This window comes from Thunnus albacares, chromosome 22, assembly GCF_914725855.1.
Source record: "Thunnus albacares chromosome 22, fThuAlb1.1, whole genome shotgun sequence".
In the NCBI taxonomy this organism is placed as follows: Eukaryota; Metazoa; Chordata; class Actinopteri; order Scombriformes; family Scombridae; genus Thunnus; species Thunnus albacares.
Window position 1 is genome coordinate 4,357,278 of NC_058127.1, and position 27,438 is coordinate 4,384,715.

Genomic DNA, 27,438 nt, shown 5'->3' on the forward strand with positions numbered 1-27,438 from the left:
CTTGTTTCTTGGAGTAAGGGACCAGACAAAAATGCGATTAGCATCGTACCAACAAACTGGATAATTGACTTTGATGCAACATATACTCCCAGAACATATATTTTGTGGAATGTCACATTGCTAACACCAAGAAGCCTGTAAACTCATGGCAAGTTGATTGTGCTTCAGTTAGCAGGCAAGTTCAACTCTTAATTTTAACAATACTATAATGTAAATTAGGAAACTCTTATGCCAGCATGCTAATAGTGAAACATTAATCTTGTTAGCAATTAGCAAAGTATAGCTGAGTGTACCTTCCTGCAAAATAGGCTAAACCACTCAGGGTGCACACATGACCAACTAGCTGTACATTACCTGGATTTACAGGGCTACTTTTGAAATATATCAATAAAGGGTGACATTATTCATTTTGAAATGATTCTGTTAGCCCTCAAGTATACAGTGTTTTATAGCTTGTAATGGTGTTGATTTTTGGCATTAAAATTCTGTCTTCCTATATTAATGTAGAAAGAGAGTCTACACTGAAATCTGCTGAGCGGGAACTTTTAAAAGTGGACATGCCAAAACACCACAAGAGACCCAGGAAACCCAAATGCCTCTTCTTTGACAATGAGGATTTCAGTTGGAATTGACCAAAGAAAACACTACCATTTACACAGGCTACTGCCTTCTCATTTAGACTTTAATTTAGACAATGCATTAGTTTTCATTACTTAGTACTGCTTTGAAATAGTTTTTCTGTTTATAGAGCCACACCATATGTCAAAGTTATGTAACATGATTATTTTTTTTTAATTCATTAGGAATTGAAACTTGAGAGTGGCCTCAAAAATGGAACTGGTATCATATAAGAGTATTTGTGTATTGGTTCATCTGTAAAACTTCCACCAGTCACTTTTGCTATAGTGGTTATATAAATTTAGGACTTGAAACCTTCAGTGACTAAAGATTTTTCTGTGTTGTATTTAGAGTGAGCTGTCATCTGATCATCTGTGCTGAACAGATTCCTTCATCTGCCACAGTGAGAGCCACCACTATCTAACCCAGCAGGTAAGATTGTTGTTCTGACATAACAACACAGACAAGCTAGTTGAGTTTTGCAGAAGTGAAGACATCAGTGTTGACTATAAATGTAATGTAATGTAAAATGCAGAAATGTTACTCACACTGAGTCCAATACCTGGGCTTTATTCCAGAAAGTGGGTTTAGTGAAAACTCTGAGTTCATCAACCCTGAGATGAGGGTTTTCTGTTCCAGGAAGAGAGATAACTTAAACTGTGGGTGAGTTACCACGGTAGCTAATTAAATTCATCACAGTGGCTATGTCCATTATTTTTATAATGTAAAGGTCCAAACCTTCAGGTGCGCAAGGAAGAAAACGGAGAAAAGAGGAGGAGGAAAAGAAAGCCCAATATAGAGGTATGTCGTCTTATGTCAGTAATAAAATGCCGTTTTGTGTGTAGACGTTTCATTTATAGCAGCTAGCTAGCTAAGTAGCAATACAGCTAATGCTAGACAATGATGCTACGATAGCTGCTGGACTCAGATAATGTTACAGAATGAAGGATATGAATCTGAATGGCAAGTCAGTAGCAGCTGTCTGGATAACTGCTCCTTCCTACAACGTAAGGCATTGTGCTGAAATTTCAGACCAATGTCAGTGATAATGACTAACACTATATCCATAAAAACGTAGATTTCTGCACTTGGTTGCACTAACTATGTGTAAGCTTGCATGATCCACTTGGTATTGTAGCACATTGTAGTAAGCTAGATCAATATTGAAATATCATATCAATAAATTAAGTCTATACTGGATTACTGTGTTGTAAAATGGCAGCAATTCATGAAAAAATGACGCTGTGTGGCAGAAAAACTGTGAGTGAGTTCTGTGACATGTTATGATTGACACCTACCCCAGAGACGTGTGTAAATATTTAGTTGTTATGTTGTAACCGATCTCCGTGGTGCAAGATTTTATTTTAGTGATGCATAAATCACAACTTAGTAATAATTTATGTTATAACTAAGTTTGAACTTAAACGCAGCTGTTGCAACAGGCTGCAGCACTTATTTGTCGTTAGCTACATGTGTTTGTCGTTAGCTACATGTGTTTGCTTGTAACAGGCTAATATCTACTCTATAATTGTCCAGATGCTCTCAGGAAACATCTGCAGAAGCCTCCAGCTGCTGGAGAAGTTACATCTGATCTCCCATCTACACCAAACTCTGAAGCAGGTACGTTCAGCCAGTTATTTGTGGTCGCTGTGTAATTGATAATACACTGTTATGTTGTCATTGTTGTGGATTTTCGGAGCTGATGCACTGGCAGTTGTCAGTTTGAAGAAGAGAAGACCAAACCAAACTTCGTATGATGATTCTGGGAAAACTTTAATGAAGAACCTTGCAAGGGAGAGCGACTCAAGGGACACCTCCTGTTCGTACGGTGTCCCCAAACTCGTCTCGCCCTCACAGTCCAAAACCAGCCTTTAAGCCAATCATAGAAACTAGTTCGTCAGTTCCGAATCATAAACCTATGACCTAAATCTGTATCTTTGGTTTGTCTTGTTGCGTCTGATGATGACCTGCATTCTGGCCTTGGTTCGCCTGTGAGGCTCCTGGTTTATTAAACAACATGTGTTATCTTCTGTTTGAGAGAACAGAAGAGTACAGCTTGACATTCTGTTGTCCTGGTCAGTTATGGAATATCCATAACAATCCCCTCTTATTGATCAAAAGATCAATACAAATTACCAATTTATGACTGGACTGGTGGACTGTAAGGGCACAAACAGAGTAGAAACAACATCCGCACAACAGATAACAATTCTCACACAAAAGTAATACAAGAATCAACAATTGCATTGAACAAAATCAAAAGTAAAATCATCAAAACACATAATCATTTAAACACATAATGCAATAACAATAAAAGCAAACAATCAGTAAATTAGATAAAAAACCCCTCTTATGTACCCCTTTAAAACAACTGTCATGTGACCCATGAGTTCTGTCTTCCAACCACCAGGGGCAGTAGTGAGGCAAATCCTCAAAGAAGATCTCCTAGAACACCAAAGCGTTAAAGGAGGTCATTGACAGAGGTCACCAGTCACATGCGCAAACAACCTAAGACAAGACACTTCCTGCCTCTTACTAGATGAAATCCTAGCAACTTAAAGGGGAGTCATACAAACATTTGATTACATCATAACAATAAAACAAATCAATCACAAAGTGAAGTCTTCAACCCATGCACTTTGCGTACAGTAGAGGGCCATCACCATGGAGAGGTTACTAGCACATACGATGCATGGTGATGTGGAATCCATCCTCCTTCGTCGACGTGGATGAACTCTGCTTCGTCTCAAACAGTGTTTTATCATATGTAGACCACCGCCATCTACCTCGAGAAAAAGTAACTGGATATGCAATATTACAATCATTCATTTTACATCTGTCAATAGGACATTTAAAAACAATAGAATTCACAATTCGTTTAACTCGGGAGAGAGCTGGTAAAATATGTCCATCAGTCTTTTCTGACTCTTTTTCTTCAGACTCTCTCATTGCAGCATTGTCAATGTATCTCACTGTTTTGTCAGGACTTACAGTGTTGTAGAGTCCCAATGGGCTCATTGATTTGTCCGTATGTCCAAGATCTGGCTCTTGGTCTGCATTTTCTGGATCATTCTGCAAAGGGCGCCCCTGTCCATGGGGCACTGGGTTCATGGCACCGACTGTGTCATGAGAAGGAAAGCCTTTCCGCTCTCCTTCGCCTGGAATCAGAGAGACTCCTGTCTCTCTCTCATTTGGACCGACTTGACCTGTCCCCTGCCCGAACCTACTAAACAGGAGAGAAAAAAGGAGTAACCATCCGGTTACCTGCCAGGGCTCTGCTCTCCTCCGCCAGTGGTTGGGGGGGCCAGTCTGCACCTTGTGGCGTGGATCCATTCTGCTCTGCCTTCGACCTTCAGGGCCGTCCTAGTAGTCAGCAGCACCTGGTATGGACCTTTCCACCTAGGAGACAAAGACACTTTTTCCAGAGATTTGATTAATACCAGGTCACCTTCTCGAAAGGAATGAATTGGTTCTTCCGATGGTTTGGGGAGTCTGTCAGCCACCTGTAAATGATACTTTCTCAAAATCTCTGTTAGTCTTTTCACATACTCAGTCATGAACTCATCCGTCCAAAGCAGAGTAGCTTTGTGTGGTGTCAGTGGGGGACTTGTCCCTGTGGACATTGGTCTTCCCATCAGCACCTCGTGAGGACTCAGTCCTGTAGTTGCACTTGGTGCACTCCGAATGGAGTACAGCACAATCGGCAGTGCATCAGGCCATTTCAGGCCTGTGGCTAGGACTGTTTTGGTCAATCTGTCTTTGATAGTTGCATTCATTCTCTCAACTTGACCTGAACTCTGTGGATGATAAGGAACATGTAACTGCCACTTAAATCCTAAGATTTCTGACAGTCCCTGAGTGATTTTTGACACAAAAGCTGGACCTCTGTCGCTATCTATTCCCTGCGGCACTCCGTACCTAGGGATTACCTCTTTTAGCAGACACTTTACAACTGTTCTTGCATCTTCTTTTTTCGTTGCAAAAGCTTCTACCCACTTCGAGAACCTGTCGGTTATGACTAGCAAGTATTTGAAGCCTTGTGAGCTTGGCATATGTACAAAATCTATTTGCATATTTACAAAAGGACCTGATGGGGGTTCTAAGTGGTCATGTTTCACTGTGCTATTCTTTTTTCTGGTCTGTTGACATATCATACAACTATCCACAAGTGTTTGTGAAACTTGAGTAATGCCTGGAGCAAACCACTGTGAGCGAATAACATCATTCATCACCCCTCTTCCAACATGCGCTGGACCATGCGTCACACGTGCCAGTACATGAAGGAGAGCTCGAGGGCAAACCGGTCGACCATCAGGGTGGAGCCACAAGCCAGACTCCGCGTCAACTTTACAACCTTTACGCAACCAAAGACTTCGCTCCCTGTCATCAGCGTGATTTTGCATTGTCACGACATCATTAGCGGAAGGAACTGGAATTGGATTGGTAGGTTGTGTGGAGGCACATTGAAGTACCAAAGAGGAAGAGGAAAGTGCCGCTTGTTTGGCTGCAGTGTCAGCCATTGCATTTCCTCGTGAAACAGGATCAGTTCCATTCGTGTGAGCAGCACATTTGATGATTGCAAGCTGAGATGGGCGCAAAATAGCATCTAACAGGTCATTAACCAAAGTGTGATGCTGTAGTGGTTTTCCAGAAGATGACACAAAACCTCTCATCTTCCATAACTGGCCAAAATCATGAGCAGCGCCAAATGCATATCTTGAGTCAGTGTAAATAGTAGCCACCTTACCAGAAGCAAGAATACACGCTCTAGTTAGAGCATACAGTTCTGCTGCTTGAGCAGAGGTACCTGGAGGCAGTGCTTTTGCCTCTACTACCCCCCAATCGTTAACTACTGCATAGCCAGCTAGATGTGTGCTATCAGATGGTCTGCTAGCTGAACCATCAGTGTAAAAAATCAAATCAGAATTGGGTATTGGTGTCTGCAACAAGTCTGGCCTTGGGGATGTACACAGGTCAATAGTTGTGATGCAATCATGCTCATCATCTGTGTCAATCAATGGAAGGAGAGTAGCTGGATTCAATGGAGGTGAGCGTTTTAAAGTGATGTGTGGACTATGAAGAATGATTGCTTCATAGCCTGAACGACGTGCAGCTGTCATGTGTTGGGTAGCAGATGTGTTCAAGATGTGAAGTACTGCATGTGGAACGTGCACAACACAGTCATGAGCCAGTACAATTGGAGAAGATTTCTCAATCATGATGGCAACGGCGGCGACCGCTCTTAAGCAACCTGGCATGCCAAGAACCACAGGGGTTAGTCGAGAGGAGTAGTACGCAACTGGACGGTAATGAGACCCATGTTTTTGCACGAGAATGCCTGTAGCAAAGCCATCTCGTTCATGTACATGCAGATGGAACGGCTGATGATAGTCCGGCAGCCCCAATGCCGGAGCCAAGGTGAGAGCATGTTTCAGGTCCTGAAAAGCTTTGTTCATGTCCTCAGTCCACTGCACCTTGGGAGGAGCTGATTGCAGTGTGGCGTTTCGCAAAACAGAGTCCATAGCAGCATACTCAAAGATCCAATGTCTGCAATAATTCGCCATCCCCAAGAACGAGAGCATTTGTTTCTTGGTTGTGGGAGGAGGCATGTTAACCAGCAGTTTCAACCTCTCCGGTGACAACAGGCGCTGTCCATTTTTCAAAACATGACCCAAGTATGTCACCTCAGACCGACAAAATTGCAGTTTGGCAAGTGATGCTCTATGACCACACTCAGCTAGTCTCTGTAGGAGCAAGATGGAGTCCGTTCGACAAGCTTCCTGTGATGGTGAAGCTATCAGGAGGTCATCTGCATACTGTAGGAGAGTGGAGCCCCCTGGAAAGTGGAGGTCATCCAAGTCCCGTTTCACTGCTGCTGCGTAAACTGTAGGACTCTCGACAAAACCCTGAGGCAAACGCTGCCAGGTGTACTGTTTTCCTTTGAATGTGAATGCAAACAGATACTGGCTATCTGGATGCAACGGGATTGAGAAAAAAGCTGAACTCAAATCAATGACTGTGTAGTGTGTTGAGTTGGATGGTAGTGAAGCTAAAATCGAATTTGTGTCTGGCACAATTGGAGCTGTTGGCACTACAATGCTATTAATAGCTTGCAAATCTTGTACAAAACGCCATTCATCTGGGCGGTTTGCTTTTGGAATGGGTAAAATGGGTGTGTTACATGGGCTTGTTGTTTGAACCAACACACCTTGATCCAGTAAAGACTGAATTACACCTTCAATACCAGCAATTGACTTGTGTGGCAAATTGTATTGCCTGACCATTGGTAGTTTAGCACCAGGTTTGAGTGTGACTTCGTGAGGTGGAGCCGAATTCACAAAACCCACATGGTTTTTATGTTTAGCCCATAAAATAGATGGAACCTCTGAAAGCTCTGATGGAGGCCCATACTGTGTGGGGAGGGGTGGTTGTTGCAAAACAAACCTACTCTGAGGTAGCTGGATGTGCTCAGTTAAAGATAACATGTACAGCTCAAGGCCCAAGTGTGTTATTGTTTGAGTTTGAGGAGTCTGCGCAGCTCCTCTCAATGCCTGGCACTGTGCCACCATGCTTTCAAGCTGTTGTGGGTCACAGCCAGGAGAGACAGCTACAGTGATGTATGGAAATGAATCTTTATCATTAACCAATTTGCGCTGTGCGTCAGATAACCGAATTGGAATTGCACATCCCTGTGGACCAACAAACAAACATTGTTCACACTCCAACCCCTCTTGTGTATTCAAAAACACATCAGCTAATTGTTTGTACACCTCTGGGGGGTTAAATGCTGCTGTACAGTGACACTGTAGTACAGGCCTCATGGCAGACATCTGTGTTGCACATGCTGGTGAAATTTGAGCAATTTTTTGAATGCTAGATACTGTGAAACTGGAAGCCATGTTAAAATCAGTCAATGACCAACAATACAAACAATCAGCAATAGTTTTCAAAAACTGAAATGCATGAGCAGCCTTCACATCAGGTAGGCTTAAAAACAATCCATCAGGTGTGCATTGAATGGTGGCATGTAACTTGCAAAGTAAATCTCGTCCCATGAGATTAATTGGACTTTTCTCAGAAATCAGGAAAGAATGTTGCACATCTGAACCTTCAACAGTTATTTTAGCTCTCTGTGATAGTGGCTCAACAACAGGAACGCCGGAAACACCCACGGTGGTGACAAAATTAGGTGTTGGTGTACATACATGCTCATCAGCTTTAACAGTGGAAATTGTGGCCCCACTATCTACCATAATGTCAACTCTACTACCATTTACTTCAACAGGCATTATTGGATCTTCTGAAGGATCTTTTGAAAGTCGAATTACAGCTGCTTGAATGGGAAATGTTTTTTCTGATCCTGCCCCTCTATGGCCTCCCTATGCTTGATTGTAATATTGTCCATGATTCACATTATCAACATGTGGAGGAGGTGGTAGTGGTTGTTGTTGTTGTTGTGGTAAAGCAAGGGGGGCTGTTTGTTGGAAATTCCTTGTTTGGTGATCCTGGAATGGGTAATTTTGCTTGTTCTGACGACGACCACTTCTACACTCATTAGCCCAATGTCCCGCTTTCCCACATTTGTGACACTTTCCCGGTTTTCGCTTGTTATTGTTTTTGAAATGCTGTTGTCCACCCCCCTGTCGCGCATGCTGTAACATTTGTTTTGGGAAGGAGGCAGATTTGTCTTCAGCAAAAACTTCACACCTATCTAGCGCCATCATTTTGTTTACCGTTGCTTTCCAGTCTTTGGTTTGCCAATCGGTGACAGACAATTTGTATGCAGCTGCAACATTTGGTTTTAGATTTTGCACAAAGGTTGTAACAACAAAATATTCATTTCCTTCTCGTCCTATTCCTGCATTGCTATCCCAAGTACGTGTAAATCTGTTAACAAACTCAGGTACAGTTTCATATGCATCTTGGACACAGTGAATTACTTTATTAAAGTCAGTGCGCTGTCGTGCACATTTTCTTATTGCTGTTTTTGCTTCTTCATTTAACCAGTCAATCATGGTTCTATGAGGAGGCCACTGGCCATCCTCTGTCCGAGCAGGGAAAAGAAATTCACCTTTGCACAAATCCCACTCCGTTCTGTATGAGCCAGCAAGTAATTGTTCAACATCAGGTATCAGACAGTTATACACAGAGCATACATATCTTAACCATCCCCAGTTTTCATCTGGGTTTGTGGTCGGATTGGGGGCATTTTGTGTCATTCCAACTATCTCAGCAGGAGTCCATGGTTTGCAGACAGCTGTGTTGCCAACCATGATTTTTGGAGCATTTATTGAGGTGGATGTAATGTTTAGAGGGGGCTCTAAAATGTTAGTTTTCGATCTTGTATGTCTTTCCAGATGTGAATGTGTCATTCTAGTTGTACCTCGTCTCTGAGTTTTGCTACTTGCAGTGTGGGGTCGTCTCTGTGTCATCTTTGGCCTGACTGCAGGTTCTGTGTCGTCACTATGGTCTGTGTCAGACTCCTCCCCCTTACCTCTGGCTCCTTGTAACTCAAGTTCTACCTCACTTTCTCCTGAGCTGTCCTGAGTGTCTATCTCTGTTTCTTCAGCAACGGCAGCTAAATGTCTTTTCTTTTCCTTTCTTTTCTGGCTTTTTACCTGTTTGAATGACAAATTAGCTTTCTTTTCTTTTTCTGCAGCTTTCCTAGCTTTTTCTTCGTCGGCTCTATCTTTCTTTTCCTGTTTAACTCTTTCCCTTTCTCTAGCAGCCTGACTGTCTCTTTCCCTTTCTCTAGCTGCTATCTGCTCTTCTCTATTTTCTACTTCAGTCTGTAGTCTTTGTCCCTCAACAGCTGCGGCTAGTAAGAGAAATTCATCGTCAGTCTTTGCTTGTTGTGAAATGGTTTGATCAGTCATGTTAGCAGCTGAAAAGGGGTTTGAAGGTGAAAGTTGTGGAAAAATTGAAATCATTGTTTTGTTTGTGTGTGACTCTTGCAAAGGCACTCCAGCTTTGGATACAATGGTCAACAAAGTTTGTGGAGAGGGAGCATCAGTTTGCCGTTTTGCCCAACCGTATATGATAGCTTTGGAAATGGCCTTCACATTCTCACCATGCCTCTGTTTAATTTTCATCATTTCTGTAGCTCTGGTTTGCAACTCTGCTTCCAACATAGGCAAGTGACATGCTGTCACACATTTAACACAGTTCTCCACTGCTGCTCTGAACTCATCAGAAAAACGATCAACTCTTTTTTCATCCAGACTCACTCCACACCTCTGACGAGCAACAGTTAACCACACATTTACACAATCTTTCATATACGCACTATCCCAAGATGGATTTCCAAAATCTGGGTTAACATTGTACTCAGCAATCTGAAGCTTATCTCTATCAAACGCTCCTTCGTATGGCCATTCGCCATCTGTCCACTGATTCAAAATGGAAACACAAAAGTCCATCCTTTCAATCTACCAACAACTCCCGCCGGAGATTGTGGAGAAAACATCGCTCTATATTGTGCATCTGTGAGTGTGTGGGGGTTTGCTTCGGGAAGCTTATCAATGGCAGATTGACCTTTTACTTCTGAATTGGTGCGTTTGTTTCCTACTGAAACAGATTTGTTCTTTCTCTTGTGTTTTGGTGAATGAATTAATTTTGTAGTAGATTGTGTTCTACTCACTGCTTTAGACGTGTTGTTGCCCATTTTAACACATTTACATTAAAAACATCACACAAACAAACACATCAAACACAAAACAGACACATCAAAACTTTCCCAGCATCACCGAAGTTCTTTTTTTTTTTTTTTTTTTTTACACCTCTCTTCCTGGTGCAATAGCAGTGATCTGAAGCCAAACCGACGAAGCAACTCTTCGTCTTGTGTACACTGTTTATTGTTTGAAAAAATTTTTACCGGCGCCCGACTCTAGGACTTAGAATCCCAAGTCTGAAAAACATTTCTCACAGGACACAGAGTGGATGATCCCCGATCTTGGCTTAAACGAAATAGGCCAAATCCTACCCCGAAAACGTCTTTTCTATAGTTTAAACCTCAGGTGGGTCCCCCTGTGCCGGACGTAGCCCGAAGCTAGCCCAGAAATCCCAGCCACTTTTGTGGCACTGCAGGAGTTAAGACTCACTCAACTCTGCCTTTTTTTACCTCTTCACAACCACATGCTTTGCACCTGCTTATCACTGCACAGTTTCAACACATTTTCATGTGTTTAGATTCTTTAACCATCAGCTTTTTGCTTTCTTTTTTGTTCACTTTGTGACCACCTTTAAAGTGAAAGTGATGCACAGTTTCTTTGTGATTTCGTCAAACGCAGACATGGTAAGGCACAATAATAAAATAAAATTATGCACTTACCACGTCTTTGTTGTGTTGAAATCCTGTTCGTGACGCCAAATTGTTGTGGATTTTCGGAGCTGATGCACTGGCAGTTGTCAGTTTGAAGAAGAGAAGACCAAACCAAACTTCGTATGATGATTCTGGGAAAACTTTAATGAAGAACCTTGCAAGGGAGAGCGACTCAAGGGACACCTCCTGTTCGTACGGTGTCCCCAAACTCGTCTCGCCCTCACAGTCCAAAACCAGCCTTTAAGCCAATCATAGAAACTAGTTCGTCAGTTCCGAATCATAAACCTATGACCTAAATCTGTATCTTTGGTTTGTCTTGTTGCGTCTGATGATGACCTGCATTCTGGCCTTGGTTCGCCTGTGAGGCTCCTGGTTTATTAAACAACATGTGTTATCTTCTGTTTGAGAGAACAGAAGAGTACAGCTTGACATTCTGTTGTCCTGGTCAGTTATGGAATATCCATAACAGTCATTATTATTATTATTATTATTATTATTATTATTATTATTATTATTATCATTATTATTATTATTATTATTATTATTATTATTATTATTATTATTATCATTATTATTATTATTGACTGCACCAGTTATGCCTTGTTACTAATTAAATGTAGGTCTTAGTCAAATTAAATATAGTTTATTTGTACAGTGCTACTTTATATGCAGTAGAATGAGACAAAGGACTTAGTGCAGTGGTGTAACAGTCTGGATGTTCTGCAGTTTGAATACAGCTTCAGGTCAAAAACATCTAACATGATATCAAACACTCCAGCTACCTGCAGTGAAACACAGCCTGCAGCAGGTGAGTTCTGTTCATTGTATGTTACAGCTGCAGTTATGTAAATAATGTTAATATGGTCAAATCCAGACACATTTCTGCTATAATTCTATTAAATATTCACAGTCAGTTATGAACATACGTAACTCATCCTGTACATGTGGAATGTTTTCTCCATTTTCCACAAATGGATGCTGGGGAATCTATTTTTATTATGCCAGTAATTTGGCCGAACCTATAACCATTTTCTAACCCTTAACAATAACAGAAAGCCATGGGAACTACAGCTTGCACACACAGATTCTGTTTCTTTCATTTTCATTCATTCATTTTTTTCATTCATTTTTAGGCAGTATTGCCACCTACTGGACTTTTTTTTAATAAAAAAAATTCAAATGAGCTACAACTACACTGAACTATGGGTCCATTTAAGAAAGTTTCAAGTCAAATACCAATATGATCCATTATTAAATGGTTTCTTACATATTTGCATTGTCATGGTGACACTAGTGCAATAAAATATATTGAATCATAAATATCATTTCTATATTAAGAAAGGGAACATAGCTAACTTAAATACTAATCATTGTTAGACTGTTAGTTCTCTACAGGACACATTAAAGCTAGAATAACTTATTCCCATCAAAAATAATTTAAACCTGGAAACTTGACCTTTTTTCACTCATGTAATTGAACAGTTCTGGTCAACCGTTATCTATAATTTGTGCTTTAGATGTGTTTATTGCCTAATGTGTTGTAATTTATGAATCATTGTGTGTTCTTACTAAAGGATTAATAACTATATTTGCTTGTATGTTTAGATTTGCCTGCAGGTGAAGGAACAACAAGCACAACATTCACTGCTACTCTACAGCCTGCAGACACCATCAACTGGAACAGATCCTGAAGTATGTGAGTCCATCAAGGCAGCAGCTATAGATCCTGTCTGATATGATGAGGACGGAGTTAGTCAGCAGAGATCATATCAGGTAAAATAAGACTCTACATTTCCAAAATGAGAGGATGGGAGAAGTTCCCATCACTACCACTTTTACAGAAAATTAGTGAATGGAGAGAAAATCAAGAGAAGTTGGGTGTTATATTCCAAGAAAAAAAGTCTTTACTGCTTCTGCTGCAAGCTGTTCTCACAAAAAGCTACAAACTAATCAGTAATGGACTTAATGACTGGAAAAATTGCAGTGAAATACTCAAAACCCAGAGGAACAGTCCAGAACATTCTGGGTACATGACATCTATCCAGTGTAATCTATAAATAACCAAGTGCCAGTGTCTTGGATGTTACTAACAGGTAGTTGGTAGTTGGGCACCAAATCCTAATCTCACCTAGGAAACTGAAATGGCTAGAGAAGGCCCTTCATCCTCCTCACTTGACAAAAGAAGAGGAGATTTTGGGTACATCCCACTTTACAAGGTAGAGAAAGAGAAGGAGAGTTCCACTGCCTCATACAGGAGCTGAAGCTCTTCCATGGCCAGTTCCGGACATATTTTAGGATGCCGGTGGGACAGTTTGACGTCCTCCTGGGGATGATAGTGCCATATCACCAACTACCGGGATCTTATTGACCCAGAGCAGCATCTGTCAGTCTGTCTGAGGTAAGTTGTTGTATAGCATAAAAGCTACTAAGTTACGCAGATCTATTAAAATATTTATATTAAAGCTTGTCACTATAAGAACAAAGTCTTTCAAAACACCGCCTTATCTATCAATGTATCTATCTATCATATCACCCTCTTTTTAACTAGACAGTCATTACAGATCAAGTATATTCCGCCATTACTTTTATTATTCTTTATTTTTCTTTGTACAATCTGTTGATACATTGTTTACATCACTTTTGTAAAGCCAGGCACAGGCCAGTTATTTCATGAAAACAAAAAACACTGCATCCAACTGCATGAATGATGAAAGGCTCACTTTGAGATGAACATAAATCCAAATCTCTTCTAACCGGCTGTCCACTAAAAGAGCAACTTGTGAAGTGATATCATTTATATTTAGGCTACAATAAGGCTATATTTAGGTTAGGTGAATGAACTCCTATTTGTGACCCATCAGATTCTGTGACCTGCAGTGCTAGAAGAAGTACTCAGATCCTTTACTTAAGTAAAAGTATCAATTCTTCATTACAAGTAAAAATCCTGAATGTAAAATCCTATTAAGTAATAGAAGTCTATTTACATGTTGCTTAATCATTGACTCATCAGTGTTAATTATGTTGTTAATATATCATTTACAGCCCAATTTTCTGCAAAATTAGTAATTTTACTTTAGTACTTCAAGTAAATTCAGCTGGTAATAGTTATATACTTTTACTTAAGTAGGATTTTAAATGCAGGCCTTTTACTCAGATCCTCTAACCTAAGCAAAGGAACTGAGTACTTCTTCCAACACTGCAGGTCACAGAATCTGATGGGTCACCAAATATGGTCTAACAGCAGCTCGAATTTGTCCATGATCTCCCGCTTGTCAGGTATGCAGACCTCTATATAATTTGCCATAATGTGGTTACATTGTAAACTTGGTATATTGCTAGACTGTTGAAACAATAGTCCAGTAGATGGCGGTAGTAGATTAGAGGCTATTGATTGTTGCAGGGCTATAGCAGTTCATCAAGAGGGAGCATGATTGATAAGGAAGAGTCTGTCTACTATTGCCACCTACTGGATGATTATTTTAGCATTCTAGCAGGAGACTGTGAATGTAAACAGTATACTCACAATATATCAAATTATATACCACAACAATATAACAATGTATAATGTATCAACAGAAATATAAACAAGTGTATGCACCAGGACATGAGTGCAATTTCAAAAAAATGTCATGCATGCTTCTGATCCAATTTTAGCCTCTGTCTACCTCTATTTATAGAGAGAATGAGATTATTGTTTATTTTTATTATGGATAGATAGTGCAGTCAAAAAATAATATCAGTTTTAAAAAATCATAACCTTCTGGCACAAATATGTATCAAGTTGTTTTCTTAGATTTTGTTTATTAGGCCAAGATGAAAACCTCCTCCCACCTCCCCCAGATTCCTCAGCACTGGGGGTTCTTTTACAACCATCACCTCCAGTTTCCGTCTTGATGTGTCAACTGTAGCCAATTTGTTGAAAGACAACTGTGATGTCATCTGGGCACAAATGAGGGAAACCCAGATGCCAGTCTCAACGGAGGAGCTCTGGAGGAACCCTGCCAGGAGGTTCCAGGAGAAATGGAATTTCTCTAATTTTATCAGTGCACTTGATGGGAAGCATGTAGTATTAAGGCACCAGCTAATTCTGGCTCCCGTTTTTATAATTATAAGGGCACCTTCTCTGTGGTCCTCCTCGCTCTGGTGGATGTGGACTACCGGTTTCTGGCTGTCGATGTGGGAGGCTCCGGCAGCAACAGCGATGGAGGCATCTTCACGAATGCCTCTCTAGGACATGCCCTTCAACCTGGTACCTTGAACCTTGAATGTACCAGCACCATGCCCCTTTCCTCAGCACCAGAGTTGGGACTGGTGGCAATTGTGATAGTAACAGATGAGGCTTTTCCAATGAAAACCTTTCTCCTTCATCCCAGTCCTGGGAAACATCTGCCAGAGGATCACCGGGTGTTCAACTACCACCTCTCCAGAGCCCGACGCATTGCTGAGAATGGTTTTGGCATTCTGCTGGAGAGCGTATCAGAGTGTATAAGAGCCTTTATAATACATCTATGTTTGCTGTCAACAATTTATGATGGTTTGGGCATGGTTTGCAGCAATGGTAGAGTCCAAACGGTTCCTCCTCCAAAACAAGCCCACTTGTACAGGAAGACAATATACTATAGCAGAAAATTAAATTGAAAATGTTATCAAAGTTGCAATAAACGACATCCAGCCCCACTAGATGTCACACTAGCACCAGCACTTCAGACCAAAACAAATATGCGTATCATTTACTCAGTAAAGTTGGGGGGGGGGGGGGGAGAAAGCAAACACACAGCTCACAAAACTCAGATCAAACTGTCAAGCTAGGCACTGCTGATCAAATATGCATCAAGATTCTGATACTGCATTGCCTATTTCTCGCCTTAAATGTTTTCAGAAACATGTTTTACTGTTGTAATTTGAGAAAGATTGTGACACAGCCGCCAAGTTGGAAACGGACACAGTGAATGGCCGAGGTAAACGTCATCAAATTTTGAACGCGCTCTCTTCATTGGCTCTCTTCAGCCCATGAACCATATTTGGACATTCAACGTCCTTCATGTTCATGCTGCGACTGCAACTTGATGTACTTCCCATGTTGTGGTAGCAACTTCCAGTTAAAGTGTGGTGCCTTCCGGATACATACATACTCAACCATACAAATACGTACATACTTATGCACACACATACATACATTCTCACTCATATATATATACACACACACACACAAAAATGTATGTACATATATGTATATGCATGAGAGTGTGCATGTATGCAAAAGTGCTTAGTACCGGTATATAGGTATATATGTATGTGCAAGTGAAGTATTCTTTTTTGGCCTAGTCGGCCTCTCATAAAAACCTCATTATACTTGACCTCATGACAAACGTGAGCCCAGAGCAGCAGCAGCACCCACATCTTTTCACTTCCTGATTTCATTTTCTCTGTCTGGTAAATGATAGTCTGCATGGTTTCCACACACCGTTAGACTGCTTCTCTGTTTTGTCAGTGTATTGTGTGTACATCTTTACTTGGTTAGACCTCAATAATGTGATTAATTTAGTAAATGAATCAATAAGCATTGCTTTATGAAAAGCTAGCTATAATCCAAGTGTTTTCTTGTTTTACCTATCATTTGAAAGGCAACAGTAGGCTATCAGTGGCAATACTGGCTGGTGCCCTGTAGGTGAACTTTCATCCCATCATTATTAGAGATATGTATCATTTGAATCTTAGCTACAACCTACTACTACTCTTATGAAAGCTCATTATTGGTATTATTGGTCTGGTAGTTAATCAATACTCTTTGCAGTTCAGGACAAGATTAGATTTTATTTGTATTTTAAATAAAATGTTTGGTCTCCAGAGCAACAATGCTTTAAAAAGGAAAGTCAATAACAATAGTCTGTTTTACACAAAACAGACTTATACAAGACAAAAATCTAAATAAAATAAGTATGCTAATATCTGCCGAGCAACGTATTGGTCGGGCTCTAGTTTAATGTGAACTAAACAACTAAATTAGTCCTGCCCAGCTCCTCTGCTTTTCTGCTTCTCATATCCAGTAAAGTCTCCTGCCGTTTGCCGCCCCAGCCCACACCCAGCCAGATCCTGTGTCGTCAGCCCACGCCACTGATGTCCAGCCAATTCTGCAACCCGCTGACACCCAGTCAGAACTCCAGCTGCACAATTAATGCCTCGGCCCTGTCATGTTTCCTTTGCCCTTTTTGCCTCTGTCCCTGTCTTCGGCCCCACCCTCTCTTCTCTTGTCTTTGCCATTCTCCACCTGTCCACAAGTTCCCCCCTGGACTTTCCTGTCTGGTTCCATCACCCACCTGCTCCCCTCTTGCTATTCTCCTTGTGTTGTCTTCACCTGCTGCTCATTACCCCATCAGTCCCAGTACTATATATACACCGGTCCTCCGTTATCCATCTCCTGCCGTAGTCAATGACTACATTTACATGCACAAAATATTCCAGTTTTTGCCCTTATTCCGAACAAGACAATACTCCTACTAAGCTGTTTACATGGCAAATGAAAATGAATATTCCACATATATTCTGTTTACATGCAGAGGGTTTTCAGGGTTTCCCTCTGCTCCAGTGGGAACGGGAATCACAAGAACTCTACAGGCAGTGAAGTAAACCAGCAAGACAAAATGTAAAAGAAACACGAGACAGCCCACCTGTTGTACTGATGTACAAGACTCTCACACAATCAGGCAGAGCTCTGAACTCTGCCCGTTGTCTATGTCACACTGCAGTACTCTGGGAGCTCTTTAAGTTGGGGGCTGACCCGTATGCGGTCACTGTTCATGCCCTGTTGGCTTCACTCAGTATCCCCCTCTCTTGCTCTGCTTTCCTGGATGCTTTCCGGCGGCCGGGAGGGGAACAACCCTCTGGAGAGAGACTGGGCAGTGACTGGGCAGTGTCACCCATATAGACTGTATATAAAGATGGACTGAGCAAGGCGTGATGTCACCCATTGGTTTGCATTGGAGCCAGTTTTGAGTCGCTGCTTACGGTCGATGCCATTTTTTCCGTTTGGAGCCTTGACCTTCCAAATAAGGAGTCTGGAATCAAGCCCCGCTAACTTGGACCGAAGCGAAGCTAGGTTGCTGGGAACACTGAGCAGTGCAGAATTGTGCTAACATTAGCCAACTAACAGGGCAGGTATTGTTACCAAATAACATTAAACTTACCGAAACATTATGACAACTGTAAAATCCAATTAACAATCCAATTGTGAATAAAAGAAGGCTCACACTGCAACTGTAAAGATTGGTCTTAGTTTTGTCCAATTTTTGTTCCTAGTTTAAGACCATCATTAAGACCATCACCTGCTGGTAAGTTGGAGTCCTCATTGTGATCCTATGTATATGTAACTGGTTCTCAGGTCTCAGATCTTTTACATGCTCAGGTCTGTGGTTTAGTTTCCATCCCTCACACACGCACAGTTTATACGCTTTACATCTTGGTTCACATCCAACCAATAGCATGTGACATTGTGGCTATCTTTTTAGATATGTGTGCACCTTAAAATGAAAGCCAAAAGAACAGTCTGCCATCAGAGAGACTTAGCTAACTCATAAACTCACCTAAGGTTTTGTTTCTCATGGTTATTATCGTTCAAGCTGCAGATTAACAACACCTTGGAGCTTTAACTGACGCAGTGTGAAATGAAGAAAACTGGACTGTTCTTTCTTCTTTTTTTCCTCTCAGCCACAGGTAGGCTACTTAAATTATATCAAAATTGACATCGATATGGGTTTCATTTACTCACTTATGAGCTGTTTATATATGTGTGTGTGTATATATATGTGTGTGTGTATATATGTACATGTGTATATATATATTGAACTTTGGTGGCACCTGGTTTCAGCACTCATGGCATAATTCATCAGGTAAATCGGGGTTGGGCACATCCTTCTGACATTTTATTCCCCTCATTTTTATAGTTTTTAAGGTTGATTCTCCCACTAAAATCACTGTAAACATTGCCTTAATGCTGTAGATGAGAGATTATTGGATTATTGCTGTGTACTCAAAGCAGCAACGAACAGTGAATGTTGCGGGGGATCTGTGGACTTTCTATAGATTAGTGTAATATACTAGCGACTATCTGTCATTTAGCAGCTAAAGAAACAGATTTTTCTCAGGTAATGGTTTACGCAGATTTGGTATTAAGGAGCTTAAGTTCACAATTTTCATATGTTTTAAGGCACAGATATGTCATTCCTCCTGTTCATACTGGCTGTTAAAAGATCCCCTTCAAATGCGCTTTCAATGTAAGTGATGGAGGCCAAAATCCACAGTGTGTCCACACAGTCATTTAAAAGTTGATGTGAAGCTTATATTCAGCTTCAGCAGTCTGAGTTAGTCATATCAAGTGGATATCTTCCCTCTTTGCGTTTCCTCGGACCAGGGGCGTTTTTCAGGAAACACTAAGGTATGGCAATGTGACATGACGTCATAGAAATACTTAACTTTATTGAAAAGCTGAGTCTCTTTTACTGGCCAGGGACATCTACACATTTTGATAAATCAAGGCCAGTCTCAGATGAAGCTGAGTCTAAATTAATTGTTTTGTGGTTACCATAGAAGCAGTTTTGTTATTCTTTGTATCATCATTTGCAATTATGATCAGTAATGAGCAAAACCTGGAAACGCAGCAGCGAGACATATCTCCATTATCTCTCTCTAAATCCAATTCAATTCAATTCAAAGGGCTTTATTGGCATGAACTTTTCAAGAACAATCCCCTCCCCCTCCTGCTCTGTCAACACAACAACACAAATCCATCTATAGATGAAATGGTGGTTCTTGAACGGAAGTTCTGTTCACTCAATCCATACAACCCCAAAGCCTCAGTCAAATAAGTATAAAAAAGAGAACAAAGTCACCCAGCCTCGGCCGACTTGGATACCAGATGGTTTCCTTGGAAAAGAAGAAGTTTCTTCTCCCAGCTGCATGTGGGAACACAATGCAAACTCACTCTTTGCGTCAGATAGTATGAGGACGTAACGGGGCTGGACTCTTAGAGAGCGAGTAAAACAGAGCAATGTCACTGGCTGACTGGACTGGTGGGTGTCGAGTGGAAGTGGAGTGAAAAAACAATGTGGGTGATCACATAATCCAAAAAAAAAATCAAAAGAACATCGTGCACTCTTGACATAGTATGATTAACCACATAGTTCGCTGTAACCAAATGATTCTGTTAAGATGTCTCACCAAGATGTCTCGCATTTTGCTTGTGTAGACAAATTGAGTGTCTCGTCTGGTGGGAAAGAGGAAATAGAAAAGGTTATCTGAAGTGCATGATACATGTATGACACCATATATCGAATTATCTTGATTATCTTACAGGAAACGGGTGTCTGCAGACAGTGGTGTGTGAATGCATATCTGATGCTTGTGGTTGTTTTGGTCAGAAACTGAAAGTATAAAGTGTCTGTGAGCTATTTAAGGCTCTCCCCTCTTGCTGCAGAGATGTATGCATACACTTTAGTTTAATTTATTTAATTTAATTTATTAAAGGCAACTGGACCGCAAGAGAATACTGTGTCTGGTATCTAGTAGCCTTTCTCACCTAACTAGACAAACTGATATTTCAGCTGCAACAACAAGTGGAAGAAAGCAGGACAATGGAGATAAAGTGAGGAACAACTGTGTTTTAGGGGAAAGGAGACAAAACTTATACTTGTAAGAATTTTTGTAAATACTGAATACATCTAGGGCACAGTACTGGGAAACAATAGTAGTGGAACCTTTAAAGTCTGTGTAAAGCAATAATAAATATGTGTTCTGAGTTTTTTCACACCACCAAATTTGACTGATTAAAAAAAAATTGCCAAGTATATAAAATTAGGTTGCAAAATCATGGAAAAATAATCAGTATTCTGAGCTCCGAAACGCTGATGCCGTGTCCACTGAAGGAGCTGAAACCACGCCCCCAACTGAACAGTCTGAACCTCTGAACTTAACAACGCTCATGCTGAACACCCTTAAAAAACATACAATTTAAAATAGGCCTTGTTTGTAGGTGTAGGACAAGCAACAGGGATGATATTTCAAAAATAAAGTAACACTAGGCACCAATGTTTAATGTTTAAAGTATTTTTAAGGTTAATGTGGACTTATTTCAGTAAAAATGTAACTTATATGAGTAGTTAACATGCGATCCATCACCAATCATTGTTGTAAATTGTCGTTTTTTTCCAATGAAGTTCGGTGTCAACGTTAGTCGCTTCTTTAAAAAGCGCCACCGAGGGGCAGGATATATATATTATATATGGATATATATATTCTCTCAGTAGACCTCAGCTTTAACATTTTAACTCTACCCATCAACGGATGCTTCAGCTGGGTTTGAAATAACTCCTTGAGCGCTACCATTGACTGAAAATAAACATCAACAGCCTACACCAACTTAGTCCACTCTTAACAAGGAGAAAAAGGCTGAAAGTCTCTGGTGGAACAGAGGAGAATTACAAGTAAGGAACACAGAGCCAGACTGTGACAAGACCATGACACATTGGGTCCACAAAAAGGCTTCTCATCTCTCCTGGTATAATCACCCACATATTTTAGAGTTACAATTTAATAAACATCATTCTGTAAAAGTAGCTCTATAGTTTTTCAGCAGCACTATGCAGACTGCATGTGCTGCTTCATTAATGCTTGAATAAGCTTATCAATACAGATAGATAGATAGTAGGGATGTTCAGACAGCCCTGTATTTGTATTTGTATCTGTACTTGTTGAGGCAGCAAAATTATTTGTATTTAAATTTTAAAAAGGCTTTAAAATAATGTTTTTGTTCTTATTACACTTTTAATTGTAGAAAATCGAAGCGTTACAATAAGTGTTTATGAATAAACTACCTTACGGAGGAGGTCCCCACACTGGGACTCGAACTGGGAAAAAGCAGTAGTGAATAAACAAGAAAGTAATGACAGAAGTGTGTATTTCAACAAAGGAAAATAAGAAACAAATAGAAACTTTCCAGTTTTAAACAACCTTCAGGGCCTTTCAAGTCTACATTTCTGGGTTTACGAAATGCACTCAAATGCACCCTAAAGTCTCACATGCTTTGCCATACAAAGCGCAACAGATAGGCTCTCATTTTAATCTATGCAGCTGTCTGTACGTGCAGGCTTGCGTCTCAGCCGTGTCTCACGGACATAACCGCGACCTAAAGCGGTCAGTTGCGCTTCAAGGCTATTTACCTTCATTTTACGTGCATCACTACGAGTATTGGGCTGTGAGCGCTTCCAACAGAGCTGCTGCTGTGCTGACGTGCTGCTCACGCTGCATTTCCTGTCTAGACTATGGTTTAGACATGGGGTTTAGGTTTCTAAGTGGGGATAGATGGCGTGATGTGACTGCGGGGTAGAAGCTCAGTGGAGGGTGTTTGTGTGCAGAACAAGCCACTGTGCAGATGCATCTGCATCTGTTTGTTTGTGTATTCAAGAGGGAGAGCATGAGAGCGGGGTGTGCAGCTCCAAAAATAGAAAATCAATTTCTGGTGGGAAAAGTTTTATTTTAGCAGGCCGCCACAAATAAATGAATGTATGGGAAACACTCAGATATCCAAGGTAAACTGGGTATTGTTCCCTTCAAGTGGCAAGTGATGACCCTCTCATAGAAGATACAGTGATCTATCTATATAAAGAGAATTGTGATAATTGTGTGGGAATTGTTGGGTCTCTGTAAATTAAAGAGTATGGTCTTGACCTGCTCTATGTGAAAAGTGCCTTGAGATGACTTTTGTTGTGATTTGGCGCTATATGAATAAAAATTGTTTGATTGATTGATAAACAGAATCAAGGGTTTTGAGAGTATGGGCAGCAGCATGCATGTAAATTACATCTGCGTAGTAGCACTGATAAAAATGTTGCCTGTACAAACTGCAACCTACTGCTAATAGAGAGGCTTTGCTTGTTGCTTATTTCTAAAAAGCAGTGCCTTTTTTTTAAATTTAAGCCTTTTAGTCAGTTCCTCAACATGACTTTTAAAAAGACAACTGTAAATGTAAATAAACGGGGCGATACAGCGTTAACAGGCTAACAGAAAATCACTTTTTGGCACAACACCTATCTTCTCTGTCTGTTATTCAGGGTGCGCAGAGTGCGCTGCGTGCATGCTTCCGGACTGGGCTCACTGGCCAATCACAATCAAGTTATATAGGCTACTGTAATCAACCCTCATTCTGCAAAATGGTTTCTTTATGTAATATGTTTGGGCACTTACAACAAAATTTTAAAGATTAAAAGATATTCACTATGCTGTGTTGCCCAACTGTCTGCTGTAAGCCATTTTAAAACTTCACCCCAACTTCTGTTTCTGCTCTTCTCTAAAAATGGAGTTTCATGCCAGAGCCACAGCAATGCTCAAATATGAACCATAAATCTCTTGAAAACGTACATTTATTTTTATATTTTAATCAGCTCATAAACACCTGACAGGCTGTAGCTTCGCCTGCCTGTGTGTCTCTGGCCAAGTTGCTGCGACCAGGACTCTCCTGATATAACGACAGCATTCGCAAACAAACAAACTAATTAATAATGATGCTAATATCTGTGGCTATTCATATAAATAATGTGCATAACAGCTTTACTATTGATTCCTGCTTGGGAAAGTGGAAGGACTGATAGCATTAGTTTACTAAACATTAAGTTACTGATGTCAGCTTTAAATACAAAACATTCTCATTATGGACGCTGTTTCTGATACTTTGGGCATTTTTGCAAAACGTTATCTGATACTGAAATGACATTATTGACCAATGAACACAGATTAGCTAACACCTTACTCCTGAGATTTATATAGAATCAACTAACTGATGTTGTATTCAACAAAAACACAATTAATATTTAACCTCAACAGAGGTACTGTTTTAGAGACCCGAGACACTGGAGACTCTTTCTGTTATTATTAATCATTTCACATTATTATTTATATTTTTTTCAAACTCTCAATTTGTGTTTCATCTTATTTTAAACATTTTAAGTATAGTCAGTCATCACAATGCCAGCAAAGTATGGAAGTGCATTGAACTCAGCAAAGAAAAAAAAGGTTTATGTCGTTGCCTAATTGACCCCAGTATCTCATATGACTTCATATATCTCATAATTACGAGAATCATGAGATCGTTTTCTCGTGATAATGAGAAAGGTATTAGTTTGCCAACATTATGCAACTGTTTGTCTGTTGAGGACCAGTCAAACCAGTAGGATGGGGTGCTTCATGGATACATGGGCTACAAGCTTCCAAAATTTGTGCCCCATATAAAGATGCTACCATTTAATAACAGATATCAGAACACAAAATAAATGATGCTAAAAACATTTGACTGAAATTCCCAATCAGGTCACTTAATCTGATGGTTCACAATAAACATCAAGTAGTCATAATTAGGGGAAGATGCCCACCATAAGAACATTTTTTATTTACTGAAAGACATAAACAATGTTTGAATGTGATTTCAGTATGAACAGTATCAAAACTTTTAAACTTTTTTTTTCCTTTGGGGAATGTAATACGCGTCCATGTTTTACTGGCATTGTTACTGAAAAAGTTCAAAATATGAGGAAACACAAATTGAGAGTTTGAATAAAAACTATAAATGATAATATGAAATTATGAATAATTTAAAAAAAAAACACATGTACAGAGTCTTTAGTGGTCCTCTAATACACTTTTACCACACATTTACATCCATGTGGAATCTGCCATGTTTCAGTCATCTCACATAGGCAACATCTCTAGTGTGACAGCTGGATGGTTGCCAGTCCATCAGGTCAGGTATCCACTATCTCTCACTCTTTCACTCTGCATTAAAATAACACACTTTTTGCAGAAAACAAACGTGGCAACTCTAAAGATTTTACCGGAAACACTGTGACAATTAAAATGATGAGATCATTTAAGATTATTAAGAAATATTGGTTCAAATGAGGAGTGATGTTGCTCTGTAACTGCTAAATAAAACAAAGATGTTTGCTAATATGTTTCCCATATCAACTTAAAAGGTGATAATATCCCAGTGTTGTTTTCACAGCTTGTTCCACTGTCCCTAGGTGGCCAAAAAGACAAAAGAAATGATTAGTAATTATACGTTATTGCAGGTTCTAAGAAACTGTTTGTGAGGAAAATATAGCCTTGGCTCAGGGGGGTTTACAATCTGTACAGCGATACAACATCCTGTCTTCAAACCCTCGATTCAGAAAAGGAAAAACTCCTCCTAAAACATTCCTTTAACAGGGAAAAAATGGAAGAAAGCTCAGGAAGAGCAACAGAGGAGGGATCACTCTCCCAGAACAGACACAGATGAAATAGATGTGTGTACAGAATAAAGTAAATAGCAAAATTACAGTATGGGAAAAACAGGATGACAAAATTATATATAAATAATAACATATATGAGGGATATAGCAGGAGGACATCAGGCAACACCCAGGTGCCACCAAACAGGTAGGACCTGAGTATGACCCTGTTTGTGTTAAAGGATTTATTATTGTGTGTTGTTACAGGCAATGATACCATCAATTGCCCATCTGAGCCGGTTAAAGCTGCAGTCGGAGCCAACGTCACTTTAGACTGCCACTTTGAGTCCAAACATGATGTGACAGAAGAATTAGTTGAATGGAAATTCAATGGTTCTCGCAGTGTTGTGGTTCACAGATATAAAGCTTTGTCTCCTGATGATCAAGTAGAACAATTCAAAAACAGAGCAACTCTTGATGTAGGGGAACTAGGCAAAGGGAACCTTGCAGTGAAAATCTCATCAGTTAATACAACTGATGGTGGAAACTACACCTGCTCTGTTAAAATTGGCGAAAAGCAACCAATCAGCTGCAATGTTCGTCTCATTGTTGGTAAGTAATAAGGACACTAACTCTACATAAGACTACATGCTTTCAGCCAGCAAATGCAGACAAAAATCCACATGTGGCAGTGTAGTTGATGTAGCTTATCATCACTGTTTGATACGGTGGCCCCTTAAGGACAAAGTACACACAAGAGTGAAAGCACAAACATTAGGCAACACAATAGGCCTCAATTTTATAAATAAATCCTTATTTCCCGCCAAAGGAAATTTGTCTTAGTCACACAGCAACAGTGCAATGGCTTCAACAGCACCAAGAAAGCCTGTGTGCTCAAAAACAACAACTGTCTGATTGAACTGGGTTTGAGGTTAGTAGCAGTGTCATCATGATGTAGTTTGTCTACCAGAGAGCACTGACAAGTTGATTTTTAGACTGTAAAACATCAGTAATGTTTGTATCTTGGTCACAATTCTTAAAAAACTAAATAAATTTAACAGATTATAATCAAGATTGTTGATTGTGCATGTTATGTATTAATGTAAATAAATACTACAGCCAATATATCCTTATCAGATATTTTAAACTATCAAATTCTTATTTCAGTATTGGCCTCAAAAATCCAATAGCCTACTGGTTGTTCTATATGACAGACATTCATGTTCCCTTCAGGATATATACTAATAACTTTGGTGATCCTCAGACTTTTTCACCATTAGGTCAAAATTTCAGTTCATCCAATACTTTGGTTTTTGACCAAATACCTGCAAAATGATATTCCCATCAGCCTCAGCTGTTAGGGTGAGGGCTCACGTTAAACTCACATGATGAACATGGTAAACATTTTACCTGCTAAACATAAGCATGTTAGCATTTAGCTCAATGCATCACTGTACCTACAGTCTCACAGAGCTCCTAGCATGACTGTAGGAAAAAAACTACAATAAAGCAGATGTACTGTCAATCCATATCTCTGATTGGCCATTCCTTCATGTGATCAATCATGTGATCACTTGAGAGCTGCTGTAATTTCAGTCATCAAAGAAAACACATCAGAAAAAGCACTGGAAGAAAATATAGTAACTGTCTTAACATTCTTCATAGTTGTGTTGTTTACCATGTTTGTATCTTTAATGAGCACAGAACAGATTGAATTGTGTGAAAGTGTGTGATGATTAAATGCATGTACAGATTTTTGTGTGTATGTCTTTATTTGTCCTTCTCAACTAATTTAATGCTCTTCTGTGTCATTGCAAATTTAACAAAAGAACCGAGCAAGTCATCTGAAAGAAAATACTGTAACTTCTCAGCTGTTCCAGAAAAAAACAGATTATTTGCAGTTGTTTACCACATTTTTATCTCTTGTTGTGAGTATAACATGATTTAGGGTTCATGATACCACTACTCATAGCACAGTAAGAAAACAAGCGGTTGTAAAATGTAATAATGGTTTTGCACAGAAAGTTCTGCAGCACAATAAACAGTTTAACAAATTCTCTCTTGTAAACAATAACAACCTGCAGTGCAGCACTCAACTCAGCTTCTCTTCTATTCTTCCAGATGGCAACAAGGGTGGGAACACTGGACAGACTGTTGGAGGATTTTTTGGAGGAGTTGTTGTTGTTGCTATTGTTACCATTGCAGTCTATTACTGAGTGAAACACCGACAATGTAAGTCAGTTATTTCTG

At 40.0% G+C, this 27,438-nt stretch overlaps 2 protein-coding genes across 9 annotated transcripts in view; one reads left to right on the forward strand and one right to left on the reverse strand.

Moving 5' to 3' along the window:
- Nucleotides 1-508: 508 nt before the first annotated feature.
- The window catches only part of LOC122974260 (butyrophilin subfamily 2 member A1-like), a 90,707-nt gene continuing 63,777 nt past the window's right edge, over nt 509-27,438 (forward strand). For 2 of the 7 annotated variants that reach the window (XR_006400270.1, XR_006400271.1), the window contains exons 1-6: nt 509-1,050; nt 1,349-1,419; nt 2,155-2,238; nt 11,666-11,747; nt 12,545-13,337; nt 18,556-18,649. The gene's annotated coding sequence lies outside the window, so the exon portion shown is untranslated. Of the gene's footprint in view, nt 1,051-1,348; nt 1,420-2,154; nt 2,239-11,665; nt 11,748-12,544; nt 13,338-14,732; nt 15,694-16,986; nt 17,433-17,458; nt 18,268-18,555; nt 18,650-25,455; nt 25,801-27,309; nt 27,421-27,438 lie in introns of those variants that run through there. The other 5 variants (XR_006400272.1, XR_006400268.1, XR_006400269.1 and 2 more) reach the window with 5 other exon arrangements.
- Nucleotides 2,373-7,640, reverse strand: LOC122974070 (protein NYNRIN-like). Of its 2 annotated transcripts, none has more exons than XM_044341923.1 (2): nt 3,610-7,640; nt 2,373-3,400 (listed from the first exon to the last, which is right to left on the reverse strand). In XM_044341923.1, exon 1 carries the CDS (start codon nt 7,515-7,517, stop codon nt 3,879-3,881), a length of 3,639 nt encoding a protein of 1,212 aa, XP_044197858.1. In that variant the 5' UTR covers nt 7,518-7,640; the 3' UTR covers nt 2,373-3,400; nt 3,610-3,878. The 2 variants fall into 2 exon arrangements, with proteins under 2 accessions (XP_044197858.1, XP_044197859.1); XM_044341924.1 differs by having other exon boundaries at nt 2,373-3,419.